This window comes from Mobula hypostoma, chromosome 7, assembly GCF_963921235.1.
Source record: "Mobula hypostoma chromosome 7, sMobHyp1.1, whole genome shotgun sequence".
In the NCBI taxonomy this organism is placed as follows: domain Eukaryota; kingdom Metazoa; phylum Chordata; class Chondrichthyes; order Myliobatiformes; family Myliobatidae; genus Mobula; species Mobula hypostoma.
In genome coordinates, this window is record NC_086103.1 from 63,424,612 (window position 1) to 63,438,664 (window position 14,053).

The window sequence follows — 14,053 nt, forward strand, 5'->3', positions numbered from 1 at the left end:
GGGAATCTAAATTGAGAAGTTCTGAGACAGAAGCTTTGAAAGCTGCAAAGAATCTCGCACCACTACTAAATTAGATTTATACGCTCCGTAGGGTACAAGAGAAGAAGAATAAATATGGACGCTTACAAGGGAACAATACCGTGTTAGTATGCAATATATAGGGGGTATTCTTTTCTGCAGAATTCTGGACTCTTGCACCTGGGAACGACGTAATAGTCACAGTTACTTCTTTCCCTCGGGCCACCAACGGGGAAGAAATGTTGCTGCACGTTACGATTATGGATTTTAAAATAAAACTAAATCCGAATAAAATACGTTGACTAATAGTGGACGGAGCCACCGTGGGGATGGTTTGAAGGTAGGTCTTTTTTTGTTAGAAGTATGAAAGGACATTTTTCGACATGATCACATTTGTTAGGTTTAGTTGCGAAAGCCGATCACAGTTGGGCAAATGAACGAGGGGTCCTCCCTCCTTGGAACTATGAGGCTGAACACGACCACCATGGATGGGGGCTCGAAGGATACTGAGAAGGACTCATCGTTTCGCGTGCTTACGGGCTGTTTCCTCTCCTTGTTGATACTTTCCACGCTCCTGGGGAACACTCTGGTCTGTGCGGCCGTGATCAGATTTCGCCATCTCCGATCGAAAGTTACCAATTTCTTCGTGATCTCATTGGCTGTATCCGACCTTTTGGTGGCCGTCTTGGTGATGCCTTGGAAGGCGGTGAGCGAGATCGCGGGGTTTTGGCCCTTTGGATCTTTCTGTAACATCTGGGTAGCTTTTGATATAATGTGTTCCACAGCCTCCATCCTGAATCTTTGTATCATTAGCGTGGACCGATACTGGGCTATCTCCAGCCCATTCCGCTACGAGCGCAAGATGACACCTAACGTGGCTTTTGTGATGATCAGTGTGGCCTGGACCCTCTCCATCCTGATCTCTTTTATACCAGTGCAGTTGAATTGGCACAAGGCTAAGCGCACCATAGTATTGGATTACAACAATTCTCAATATCCAGGGGAGAACTGTGACTCCAGCCTGAACAGGACCTATGCAATCTCTTCGTCCCTGATCAGCTTCTACATCCCCGTGGCCATTATGATCGTCACCTACACCAGAATATACCGGATCGCCCAGAAGCAGATTCGGCGCATCTCGGCACTGGAGAGAGCCGCCGTGCACGCCAAGAACTGCCAGAGCAGCAGGAGCAGCGGCAGCAACGCGGACATCCAACAGCCCGAGAGCTCTTTCAAAATGTCCTTCAAACGAGAGACCAAAGTTCTCAAGACCTTGTCAGTCATCATGGGGGTCTTCGTTTGCTGCTGGCTACCATTCTTTATTCTGAATTGCATCGTGCCCTTTTGCGGGACCCAAGCCCACGCCAACAGCAAGGCGGCGCATCTGCCGTGCGTCAGTGGCAGCACTTTCGATGTGTTTGTCTGGTTCGGTTGGGCCAACTCCTCCCTCAACCCCATCATCTACGCCTTCAACGCGGATTTCCGCAAGGCTTTCTCCAACCTGTTGGGCTGCGACGCTTTCTGTAACAGCGACGCGGTGGAGACGGTCACCATCCACAACGGTGTGTCCGCCTACAACCCCGGTGGCTCCCTAGATAAAGTGGAGAACAGCGTCTACCTGATCCCCCATTCGGTCCCGTGCACTCAGGAAAATCCAGTGGATCCCAACCGCTGCATAAAGCTTTCCCCAGTCTCCCAACATGGGGCGGTCAGTCTCCTGTCCAGCAATGGAGAATATGAAACTGATGTGTCGCTGGAAAAAATAATTCCTGTCACTCAAAATGGCCAACACACCTGACGGTTTACAGACGAATACCAGGGAGGTGCCGCTTTTCACCCAAGAGGCAACATACTGTACTTGCGAGTTGGTATCAAATTTATTACACGTGGTTCACCTAGCATCCACCATTTGCAATGCACTGCTTTCTGTAGTTACTTGAAACAAGTTATATTTAACAGGATCGTTCTTTCCCCCAGATTCATTGATGAGGAGTTAGCTGAATTAAACGTTGCGGGTGTCTTCTGCGTCTAGTTTCTCCTGGATAGATGATTATCTTTAGGAACTGCCCAGTGAGGGACTGGGATGACTTATTCAGTGCTTCGGTCCCATCATACCAGCCATATATCAAAATATTGTCCGGAATACTTGAATAGAGCCCTGTTCAAGCGATGTCAATCGCTGTGGAATAGGGCTTGTATTGTTTGTGGGCAGAAATCGGATTATAAATAACTGAAGCCTTTAATTGGGTTTCTGATAACCCCTATGCCCTTGATGAAATGGAGTTACACACTTTTATTTTCTTTTTATTCGAACACTCCTACAACTAAGTAATCTTAATTCTAAGATTAATATTTATAAAAATCAGATATACAACTAAGTAACGAATACTCGAATATATTCTATATTGAAGATAGGAACTTGTTTATTATTTGGTTTGGCTGGCTGTTCCCATACACTCCAATAATAACAAATTCTTATGCAGAGGGGGAAAAAACATGCGAATAGTACTAGTACTACAATGTTAATGTGAAAAAGGCTTTACAGTACTTTTTTCCAAAGTTTTAACACATTGTACTCAAAATATAAGTATTTACTAATGGTTATAACGTTACTGTACAACTCGTAATGGTACACATAATACACTAAATGTGAGGATATAGCTAGTATATAGATTTTTTTCCCGCTGAAAATTCTCATTACTTTAACTTGTCAAGGTGCGGATGGATTGTGTTGTCGGATTGTAGAAACCATTCTGCCCATTTGTTAAACAGTAAATGAACTGCACATCTTTATGTGACGTGGTTTCTGTGCTCATTCCGATATCAGGATGTTATCGCACCAGTTCCAAGCATCCATTTGATATCCGATAATCATTGTTCGTATATATAATATAGTATATATTATCAAAATGCTTTTAGTTGCCCTTCAGTCTATGTTTTCAATCATAACTCTTTCGATAATTAATATCTCTACTTCTCGCCTTCGCTTCTTGTAATAATATATCGAAGCAAACAAATAATACTACGTGGAAATTGTTCATTGTGTGCTGTTTGATTGGGTGCTATGCACACGTGTGGAAGCTTGGAACTGCGTCATGTATGATTTATTTGCTTACCTCAAAACTAGCTCTTTTTAAAAAAAAGTCACTGTGTGCCTGTGTCATCCTAACCTGAATCTGCAATCACCACGCATCCTGTTAAACCAAGAAACAAACATGGCTTAGAAGCTCAAAAGCCAATCGCACGGCGATTTCATGTTTTCTGATGTTTGAGACTGTTTTGACTAGAGGGCTGAGCAATTCTGATACCGATAGCGAATGTACAACTGAATGTCGTGTAATTAAATGTTTAATTCGACAACTGACAGCGGCACTGATCCTGTGTACTGTTAAAAGGCCAGTGTTTGTGAAACTTGAGCACGGTAGAATTATTGGTGCTGGAAATGTATACGCTTTCGTGGCTATGAAGATGAATCGTGGCATAGGCCCGTCACGTTAGCATTCTAATACTTATTGCAAGTAAAGAAAATCAACTTTAAAATATCTGTGGTATGGAGCCATACAGTATCTGCCTTTTAAAGATGCAGAAATTAAATCCCTAGTACTTAACTCTGGTTTCTCTCCAGGTGGTACTTTTCCAATAGAACATCGCCCTCACAGACACCTCCAGATGCAATCTTCATCAACAGACACCATCCACTGCTGCAGTATCTAAGTTTCTAGCCATTATTCTACAAACAGTTTGCAAAACAGGGTATCAAAGTTAACTCAGTATGACAAAAATCTCACATAATCCTCATGTTTTCCATATTATTTATTTACTTATTATTATTTGCTTTTTTATTGGCACAGTTTTGCACATTCGTTGTTTGTCAGCCTTTGTGTCTAGTTTTTTATTGATTCTATTGTATTTCCTTGTTCTACTATGATTATCTGCAAGAAAATTCGAACAAATACTGTATGTACTTTGATACTTAATTTACTTTGACCTTTGAACTTTTGAACATAACATTTGCATCTTGAAAACAGGTCTAATCTGCATGTACTCACCAACAGTCCAGTTAAACATCTCCCTTGACATCACCCACATTCTCTAATTTAAAAAAAAAGCTACCCCAGCATCCTATATGTGTCTCTGGCTTTTCTTTTGCAGGATATATGGAACTTACTTCGTCCACTCTCAAGTTGCCTCTTATGTCTTTTAGTTCAAGTGCATCAGTCTGTACTGGTAGCATTTATTTTGTTCTGAACTGTATAATGTTTGAAATTCGTGTCCAATTTCCTTTTGCCCTTACCTTGGTGTGCTTGCAAGATTTTGCTTACTTTACACACTTCCACATTTCCAATTTAGAGAAAGGCTGTCTACTGACTTGAACAATTAACTCACTCACACCATCGCTACACTTCCAGCCAGTCCACGTTCTGTAATTGTAAACACATGAGGGGCTGAGGACGCTGGAATCTGGAGCAGCACATGAAGCAATAATGGATCACAGCAGGTCAGGTAGCATCTCGGGAGGGTTCAGATGAAGGATCTCAACCCGAAACACCATTTGTCCATTGTGCTGCACAGGTGCTGCTTTGTGTGTTGCTTCACTTTCTGTAACTAATTTCCTCCATTCACTCAAGTTTTCCCTCTCCATTAAATGCATTTCAGTGATGCCAGTTATTACACTTTTGCTTCCCATATAGTTGCCTTTTATCTCAGTCAGTGACTGTTGTTTTCACTCTGGTTGATAGGGACCTTCACATTCCACTTCCTAGCCCTCTGCTCTCCCCTCCTTCCAGTGCCCATTGGGGTTCCCTACAATTATCTTCCAACCCAGCAGATCTGTGTTCAATGGATCGTCATTTTTGCCACTTCAATCAGAACGCAGTAGTCTCCTTCCTCCTATATTAGCATTTCAAACAGTCTGTGATATCCCAGTCCACTGCCCCATCATCTCTCCAATGCCATGGAAACCCTCTTGTGGAAGAAAAGGAAATTCTGACTTTGCACTGATTTCCTCTCTTTTCCCACCTCAAGGCCCCACACAGTTGTTCCAGGCAAAACAGCATTTAACTTGTATTTCTTCAAGCACTGTATTCACTGCATGCAGTATAGTCTTTTCTATAAATTGCCAATTAGGAGTTAGTTTGCTGTTCAGTGTGCAAACCGCAGGTCACTTGCCATTTTAATTCACTGCCATATTCCTATTTTGACTTCTTTTTATCATCACTGTTCTAACTAAATACAATGCGAGCTTGAGGAACACCACTTAATTGGACATTTCCCAACTTTACAGTCTCCTCATTGCATTTTGTAACTTCAGTTCATAATCATGATATCTATGATGACAATTGCTCTGCTCTTGGTATTTGCATCTCCTCTGAACCCTTCTTTTATTTCTTTACCTGCACCATATCTTTCAACATTCTTAGCCTTTATCACAGTCTTTCTCTTTTGTCCTTCTGCCTTGCATCTAATTTCCATATTACATCTTTATAGCTCTTCAATCAGGATGAAGGTTCATTCACCTCTATTTCTTCAGTTTCTCTCTTCATGGATCGGATTGCCCTGGCGTTTCAGCCGTTTTTCTTTTTATTTCTTTCCAGTAGAGGTCACTCTAGAGCAGTTGTGGATGAGGAATCAAGAGTAATACTTTTGCTTTCCACTCCTGGGCTGCTGAGACCTGTTTTAGTGCCCATCTGTTATTCTGACTGAGATCAGCTAATTTAGCACAGCTTGGGAATCAAAGCTGTGATCTTCTGGTTTGCCTGGATTACTGCTGCACCAGGTAGTGCACTGACTTGCTGTGTCGGCACCAGAGCTTAATGCACAAATTATTTCTATTTTTAGTCCATTGCTATGGTATTTTTGCTGCTTTTGGTTTAGACATTGACATATAAATATATCAGATGGGATGGTTGAGGGTCCAATACAGCAAAGGAGCTTAATTAAACTGCATAAACTCCTGACTAATGCATCCTTGGTTAATGATTACATCTCTATAGCTAACTACTAAGCTCACACATTCAGTTTTATTTAGTAATTCCTCCACTTACAAAGCACTGAATTTAATGGTCAATAGTCAGCAGTATGTATGACCTTAAAGGCAAAAAAGATAAATTAATTATAGCTTTCATTGTTGTTTTAGCGATTATGGCATTTGCTCCTCACTCATTTTAAACACTGTATATAAGATTTTCTGTTTCACAAGAGATACCTTTAACTTAAATAGTTAATTTTCTTTATGTTCTACAGCTGTGCTTCCAGCTGCTGGCAACTTGTGTAGGTCCTGTGTTGAATGGCCAAAACTTCTGCTTGTTACAATTAATAGATAATTTGGGTGTAAATTAAGACACCCGTCACTTGCTGTCAAGGTACAAGTTGAGAGAACATTTATCATGCAAACTCAAAAAATGTTTAGGTTTAGCAAATGTGCTGGAGTTGTTGCTGGTCCATCTAATATCCCCCTTCAGGTTATCTCCACCTTTTCTGCTTCCAGCTCCCCTCACCATACTACGATTGAAAAGTTGCAATGGAGATTCTGCATAGACCTACTATTTGCCAGAAGGAAGACTAAGGTCTTGAAATTGATCAGTCGCTATGCTTCCCTACAAATAGTCAACCTAATATCTCAATAAAGTAGGAGGGGGAGTCACATTTATCCACTAAATTCCACTCATATTCTCTACAATTTTGCACCTCAGGATGCTTGACATGGTAAGACTTTGAGTGTAGTTAAAGCTGAGATCGGTAGGTTTTGGAAAGTAAGTGAAGTAGCACAATGATTAGGAGGCACAGGATCAGCCATGATCTTATTGACTGGGGGCATGTTCAAGAAGCTGAATGGCCCATGCCTGCTTCTGTTTCCTAGGTTCTTGTGTTCGCACATTAACTTTTAGCTCCTCAAATAGTGTAATTTAGAAGGAGACCTACTCTGTACATGCACAGGTATGGGAGCAATCCTCACACTTTAGAATCTTTACTTTTTCTTTTTAAATCTTTTTATTAATTTTTCAAAATTACAAACTCAATAACAAAGTTGGTACAAAGAGATTGGAAAAATGTTCATCAACATATATAAAATGAATTTTAGGTAACATAGATATAAAAGACTTCCAAACTCATAATGAGATTAAACATTAAAAAAGAAATAAAAAGAAAAAAAATATAAACAAAAAAAACCCAAAAGAAAAAAAGAAAAAAAACCTCAAGAAAAAAGAAACAAAACAGGGCTAGACCAACAGCTTATATTGGACATGTTCAATAATGTCGTTAACTCCGCTCCTCTCATCATATAATTTAAATTTAGAAAAAAGATTCGGAAAGGTCAGATTACATCATATGAAAGTATTGCATAAAAGGTTTCCAAGTTTCTTCAAATTTAACCGAAGGGTCAAAAATATCACTTCTAATTTTTTCTAAATTTAAACTTTATATGGTTTGAGAAAACCATTGGAATGTAGTTGGAGGATTAGTTTCCTTACAGTTCAACAAAATAGATCTTCTCGCCATTAAAGTAACAAAAGCTATCATTCGACAGGCTGAAGAAGACAAAGATCTATGTTCTACCATTGGCAATCCAAAGATTGCCGTAATAGGATGGGGTTTTAAATCGAAACATAGAACTGTTGAAATAATATCAAAAATGTCTTTCCAATATTTTTCCAAAAGAGAACTTTAGAATCTTTAAATGTCTTTATTTAAGAATCTTTAAATTAGAATCTATAAACACAAATAACATTAAATAACAGAATTGGAAATATAAAAGATTGAACTGACAATATGAAAGAATTGTATTCATGATTGAATAGAAGCATTCTGGGCAAATGGCTATATATCTATTGATATTAATTCAACTTCAGAATTTCATTGAACTCAATAGCCCCTCAATCCAATTTCTATTAGCATTCACTGTGTAAATAGAAATATTTCCCAATCAACAAAATTTAGAAAATAAAATAAAATGATAGTATGCTACAAACTATAATTTTTGAGCAAGTTTGGCATTGAGCAGAAAAGGTTTGTTCATCATCATCTTTCCTCTGCCTATTTCTTTTTTTCAAAATTATATTAGTAATTTTAATGGGAGCTTGGGAATATTTCAGAGCATGACATTGTTGAAATGACAAAAGCAGATATTAAATCAATGTTCACAAAGGGAAAACAGCGATGCACTTCTTCATTATGCATTGAACACTTTCCCAATCCTTTAGAAATTCAAAAAGATACAAAACAAAACAAAAAAAAAATCTGAGTTAATTACATTGGTTTACCACCATCATCATTATCATTATGTGCCATGTTGTATGATGTGGGCAATCATAGTTTTCCAAGAGCATGATTATTCTTGGCAAATTTTTCTACAGAAGTGGTTTGCCATTCCCTTCTTCTGGGCAGTGTCTTTAGAAGGCAGCTGACCCCAACCATTATCAATACTCTTCAGAGATTGCCTGCTTGGCATCTGTGGTTGCATTATCAGGACTTGTAATATGCATCAGTTGCTCATACGGCCACCCACCACCTGCTCCCATGACTTTACATTACCCTGATCGGGGGCCGAAGCAAGTGCTACACCTTACCCAAAGGTGACCTGCAGGCTAGTGGAGGAAAGGAGTGCCCTATACCTTCTTTGGTAGAGATGTATCTCCACCCAATGATTTTTAACATGCAGCTAAGCCACTAAGTTGGGACAAATAAATATTTGTTTCACATTGGTATGATGTTTCATTTTCAGAAGCACATGGCAGTGACCATTTACAGTAGGAAGTTACCCTTAGAAAGTTCTTTTCCTCAAAATAAGTGAACCAAGGAAATAAGAGAAAATCGTAATTAAAAAAACTGCTCCAGAAATGCATCAGCATTTAACGAAATGGAAAGAAACCTTCTCTGCACTAATTCTGACCTCACCATCAAAACTGCAGATAAGTGTGGGTGCTGTAGTATCTTGCTAAAGTCAGACACCTCCTCTGACTTACCCCTGAAACAGGACCCCACTAAAGAGCACCAGGCCATTGTCTCCCACACCATTACCAACCTTATTAACTCTGGGGATCTCCCATCCACTGCCACCAACTTCATAGTTCCCTCGTCCTGCACCTCCCTTTTCTACCTCCTACTCAAGATCCACAAACCTGCATGTCCAGCTAGACCCATTGTTTCTGCTTGTTCCTGCCCCACTGTACTTATATCTGCACATTTCGACTCGGTCTTATCCCCTGGTTCAGTTTCTTCCCGCCTACATCTGTGACTCTTCACATGCACTTGTTCTTTTCAATGATTTCAAGTTCCCTGGCCCCTATCATCTTATTTTCACTATGGATGTCCAATCCCTGTGTGCCTTCCTCAATGCTCACCGTTTCTTTCTGGATACCAGATCCAACCAGTACCCCTTAATCACCACTCTCCTCCATCTAGTGGAACTTGTTCACACTCCCAATAATTTCTTCTTCGGCTCCTCCCATTTCCTTCAAACAAAAAGTGTAGCCGTGGGCACTCGCATGGGCCCAGCTATGCTAGCCTTTTTGTTGATGATGTGGAACAGTCTATGTTCCAATTTTTCTTATGCTACATCGACGACTGCATTGGTGCTGCTTCCTGCACCCATGCGGCGCTCATCGACTTCATCAGCTTTGCCTCCAACTTCCACACTTCCCTCAAATTTACCTGGTCCATTTCTGACACTTCCCCCCCTTTCTTGATCTCACTGTCTCTATCTCTGGATGTCTATTATCTACTGATGTCTATTATAAACCCACTGACTCACAGCTACCTGGACTATAACTCTTCCCACACTCTTACTTGTAAAAATACCATCCCCCCCTCTCAATTCCTCCCTCTCCACTGCATCTGCTCTCAGGATGAGGTCTTTCATTCTTGACGGAAGAAGATGTCCTCCTTCTTCAAAGAAGGGGCTTCCCTTCCTCCACCATCAATGCTGACCTCAACTGCATTTCTTCCATTTCGGGCACGTCTGCCCTCACCCCATCTTCCCGGCACCCCACCAGGGATAGGGTTCCTCGCCTTCACTTACCACTCCACCGGACTCCACATCCAGCACATAATTCTCTGTAACTTCTGCCATCTCCAACGGGATCCCACCTCAAGCTCATCTTTCCCTCCCACCCTGTCCAACTTTCTGCTTTCAGCAGGGATTGCTCCCCACACGGCTCCCTTGTCCGTTCGTCCTTCACCATTGATCTCCCTCCTGGCACTTATTCTTGCAAGCAGAACAAGTGCTACACGTACCCCTACACCTTCTCCCTCACTACCATTCAGGGTCCCAAACATTCCTTCCAGGTGAGGTGACATTACCCCTGTGTGCCTGTTTGGCTCATCTACTGTATCTGATGCTCCCGGTGTGGCCTCCAATATATCGGTGAGACCCGATGTAGATTGGGAGACTGCTTTGCTGAGCACCTACATGCCATCCACCAGAAAAAGCAGGATCTCCCAGTGGCAACCCATTTTAATTCCACTTCTCAATTTCATTCCAACATGTCAGTCCCTGGTCTCCTCTACTTTTGCGATAAAGCCACATTCAGTTTGGAAGAGCAACATCTTATATTCCGTCTGAGTAGCCTCCAACCTAATGGCATGAACATTGATTTCTTGAACTTCCGGTAGTGCCCTCTCCATTTTCACCACTCCCCAGTCCCATTTTCCTCTCTCACCTTATCTCCTTACCTGCTCATCACCTCCCTCTGGTGCTCCGCTCCCTTTTCTTTTTCCCACGGCTTTCTGCCCCCTCCTATCTCCAGCCCTGTATCTCTTTCACCAATCAACTTGCCAGCTCTTTACTTCACCTTCCACCCTCCCCCACCCCTTTCCTGGTTTCATCTATCACCTACCACCTTGCATTTCTTCCTCCCTACCCCCCCCCACCCCCACCTTCTTCTCTGACTCCTCATCTCTTTTCCTCCAGTCTTGATGAAGGGTATCAGCCTGAAATGTTGACTGTACTCTTTTCCATAGATGCTGCCTGGCCTGCTGAGTTCCTCCAGCATTTTGTGTGTCTTGCTTGGATTTCCAGCGTCTGCAGATTTTCTTTTGTTTGTGAAAAAAACTTGATATTTTAGATTGAAAACATTCAAATTCTACACTCAAAATGTGACTCTTTATTTCTACCTTAAATAATTGTAGAAAATTCAGATAATGTTGTCATATCCCAAATCAATTCTCATTGCTGATCTAATGTAATGATGACAAATCCTACTTGATTAGTAAGGGCATCAAAGGTTACAGGTGAATAATAATAATAACTTATTTATCATCAAGCACTTTAAAGACTTTATTATTTATTTATAGAGCATTTTCAAATAGACCATGTAGTTCAAGGTGCTTTACAATGGGATAAAGTGCAAACCTGAAAATAAAAGACAAAAATATATTATTAAAAGCAAGGTTATATACCTAGGTTTTGAGCTGGCATTTAAAAGTGTCAACTGATACTGCATCTCATTTAGTTTTAGGTATTGAATTCCACAGTTTAGGAGCGTAGTTCAATCAGGTGATCTGTCAATTATCTTTTGAGGGAGACAGTTTAAATGTAAGAGGCTGGCAGAAGAAGACCTGATAGCTTGAGCAGGATTATAAGATAAAAGCGATTCTGTAATGTACTCTGGTCCCAGATTACTGAGAGTTTTCAAACAAGGAAGATAATTTTAAAAACAATTCTAAAAGATACAGGAAGCCAATGCAGAGTAGTTAGAGTGATATGCACTCTCATCCTGGTTGTAGTTAAAAGTCTAGCAGCAGGAGAAAGCTAGAGAATGCGGATGAGAGGGATACTAAATCAGCCATGATCGATTGGTGAAGTAGACTCAAAGGGCTGAATGGCTTAAGTATGGTCCTACATCTTAAGGTCTTGTGGTCTGATATATTTAACAGTATTAATTTTCTCAAATTTATTGTGCCTTTATTTATTGTAGTTAGGGATGAACAGTGCCTGCCATTTGTTAGACTTGAACTGCCCGATACAATTTCTGTGACTATCCACCTTGCAGTTTCTGTAAATTAGAAGTTCAAAGTATATGGTTCCCTCTGAGAAAGCAGCTGTGTTTCTCCTTTACCAATCAGATCAAGGAAAAGTACAGAACTTAAACTAGAAAGTATAAATTAGAATAATGAGTCAATTTAAAATCAAAGCAGAATAGCAAAAGGAAAGAAAAACTATATTAAGAATGAGTGAGAGGAAGTAGAGACATAAAGAAAATTACAGAGAAAGAACAATTTTTAAAATCTAAAAAAGAACTGAGATTCAATATTAACAAGGATGTTATTTATCACCATGTTAATATGGGTACTTGGACAAAATGTACAAGTTCTACCTTACTGTGACAGTCAGTCAGTGTCTACCATGCAAATATAGGAATTTCATATTATTGATGCAATTGGATAATGGTTAGAAAGTGAGATATCACTTTTGTACAATTCATGGAGAAACAGAACATCTTGTACAGCAACTTCATGGCATTTTTTCATTTAATTGGCAGTCCACATTGTCTAAAGTTGTCTGAGGGTTATTAGTCTCACCCTTGAAGCTTTTATCTCATGAAGAGAATAAAATTGAAGTAATTTTTAAAAATTATCTGGGTTATCAAAGAAAGAAGAATCTTTTAAAAGTAGTTGATCAAAAGAATATGTAAACTATCTGGAGCTCCCTTGCCTCAACTATTGTGCAAGTTTGAAAATCAGAAAATGTCATCAGAGAGGACCAATAAATTGTTTTTTTTCCCTCAATAATTTCAAAGTTCGTCATTTCTCAGATTGTCAGATTGTTTCCTGATGCAAAAGGTTATTTCTCATAGTTAAGAGAATATCATTGCCCCCTATCAAATTTTTGTCAGATTTCTGCTGGTAAGAGTAATGATAGATCATTGACTCAACTCAGCTGATAGCAGGTGAAAGTATTTTAGAGATTTTCTTCAGAATTGTGGTCAATTAAAATAATAATATGATTTGAAACACTCTTAAAAATGAAAAATTTTAATTATAATATAAAATGTAAAATTACTCGCTTTTAATCTTTAGTGGGTCACAATATGTTACCAAGTGCTGAAATGTTTGAAACGTGTATTGAAGAGCTTCTGTCTTCAATATTATAAACCATAAGACATAGGAGCAGAATTAGGCCATTCAGCCCATCGAGTTTGCTCCACCATTCCAACATGACTGATTTATTAACCCTCTCAACTCCATTCTTCTGCCTTCTCCCCATAACCTTTGATGCACTTTCTAACCAAGCACATAACATCTTCCACTTTAAATATACCCAATGGCTTGGCCATCACAGCTATCTGTGGTAATGAGTTCCACAGACACACCACCCCCGGCTAAAGATACTCCTCCTCACCTGTCTTAATAGATGTCCCTCTGTTCTGAGGCTCTTCCGTCTGGTCCTAGACTCTACTCTATCTAGGCCTTTCAATATTTGAAAGGTTTCAGTGAAATCCCTCCTCATTCTTCTAAACTCCAGCAGTACAGGTACAGAGCATTCAAACTCTCCTCACTGGCAGAATCATTCTTGTGAACCTTCTCTGGGCCTTCTCCAATGACAGCACATCCTTTCTTAGATGAGGGTTCAAAACTGCTCACAATTCTCCAAGTGTAGTCTAACCAATGTCTTATAAAGCCTCAGCATTATATCCTTGCTTTTATATTCTAGTCCTCTCAAAATGAATGCTAACATTGCATATGCCTTCCTTACCACTGACTCAACCTGCAAGTTAGGCTTCAGGGAATCCTGCACAAGGACTTCTAAGTCCCTTTGTACCTTTGATTTTTAAATTTTTACCCCATTTAGAAATTAGTCTATACCTTTATCCCTTCTACCAAAGTGCATGACCATACACTTCCCTAGACTATATTCCATTTGCTACTTCCTTGCTCATTGCTCAGCCTAAATCGTTCTGCAAACTCCTTGCTTCCTCAACACTACCTGCCCATCCACCTAATCTTTGCATCATCTGCTAACTTGGTCAGAAGGCCATTAATTCCATCATCCAAATAATTGATATGTAACATGAAAAGAATCAGTCCCAACACCAAC

At 40.0% G+C, this 14,053-nt stretch overlaps 1 protein-coding gene across 1 annotated transcript; it reads left to right on the forward strand.

The window, feature by feature from the left end:
* Positions 1 to 304: 304 nt before the first annotated feature.
* On the forward strand, positions 305 to 3,324 carry LOC134348934 (D(1) dopamine receptor-like). The gene is made up of 2 exons (XM_063052739.1): positions 305 to 1,882; positions 1,996 to 3,324. The coding sequence occupies exon 1, from the start codon at positions 452 to 454 to the stop codon at positions 1,814 to 1,816; it is 1,365 nt and encodes a 454-aa protein (XP_062908809.1). The 5' UTR covers positions 305 to 451; the 3' UTR covers positions 1,817 to 1,882; positions 1,996 to 3,324.
* Positions 3,325 to 14,053: the final 10,729 nt, after the last annotated feature.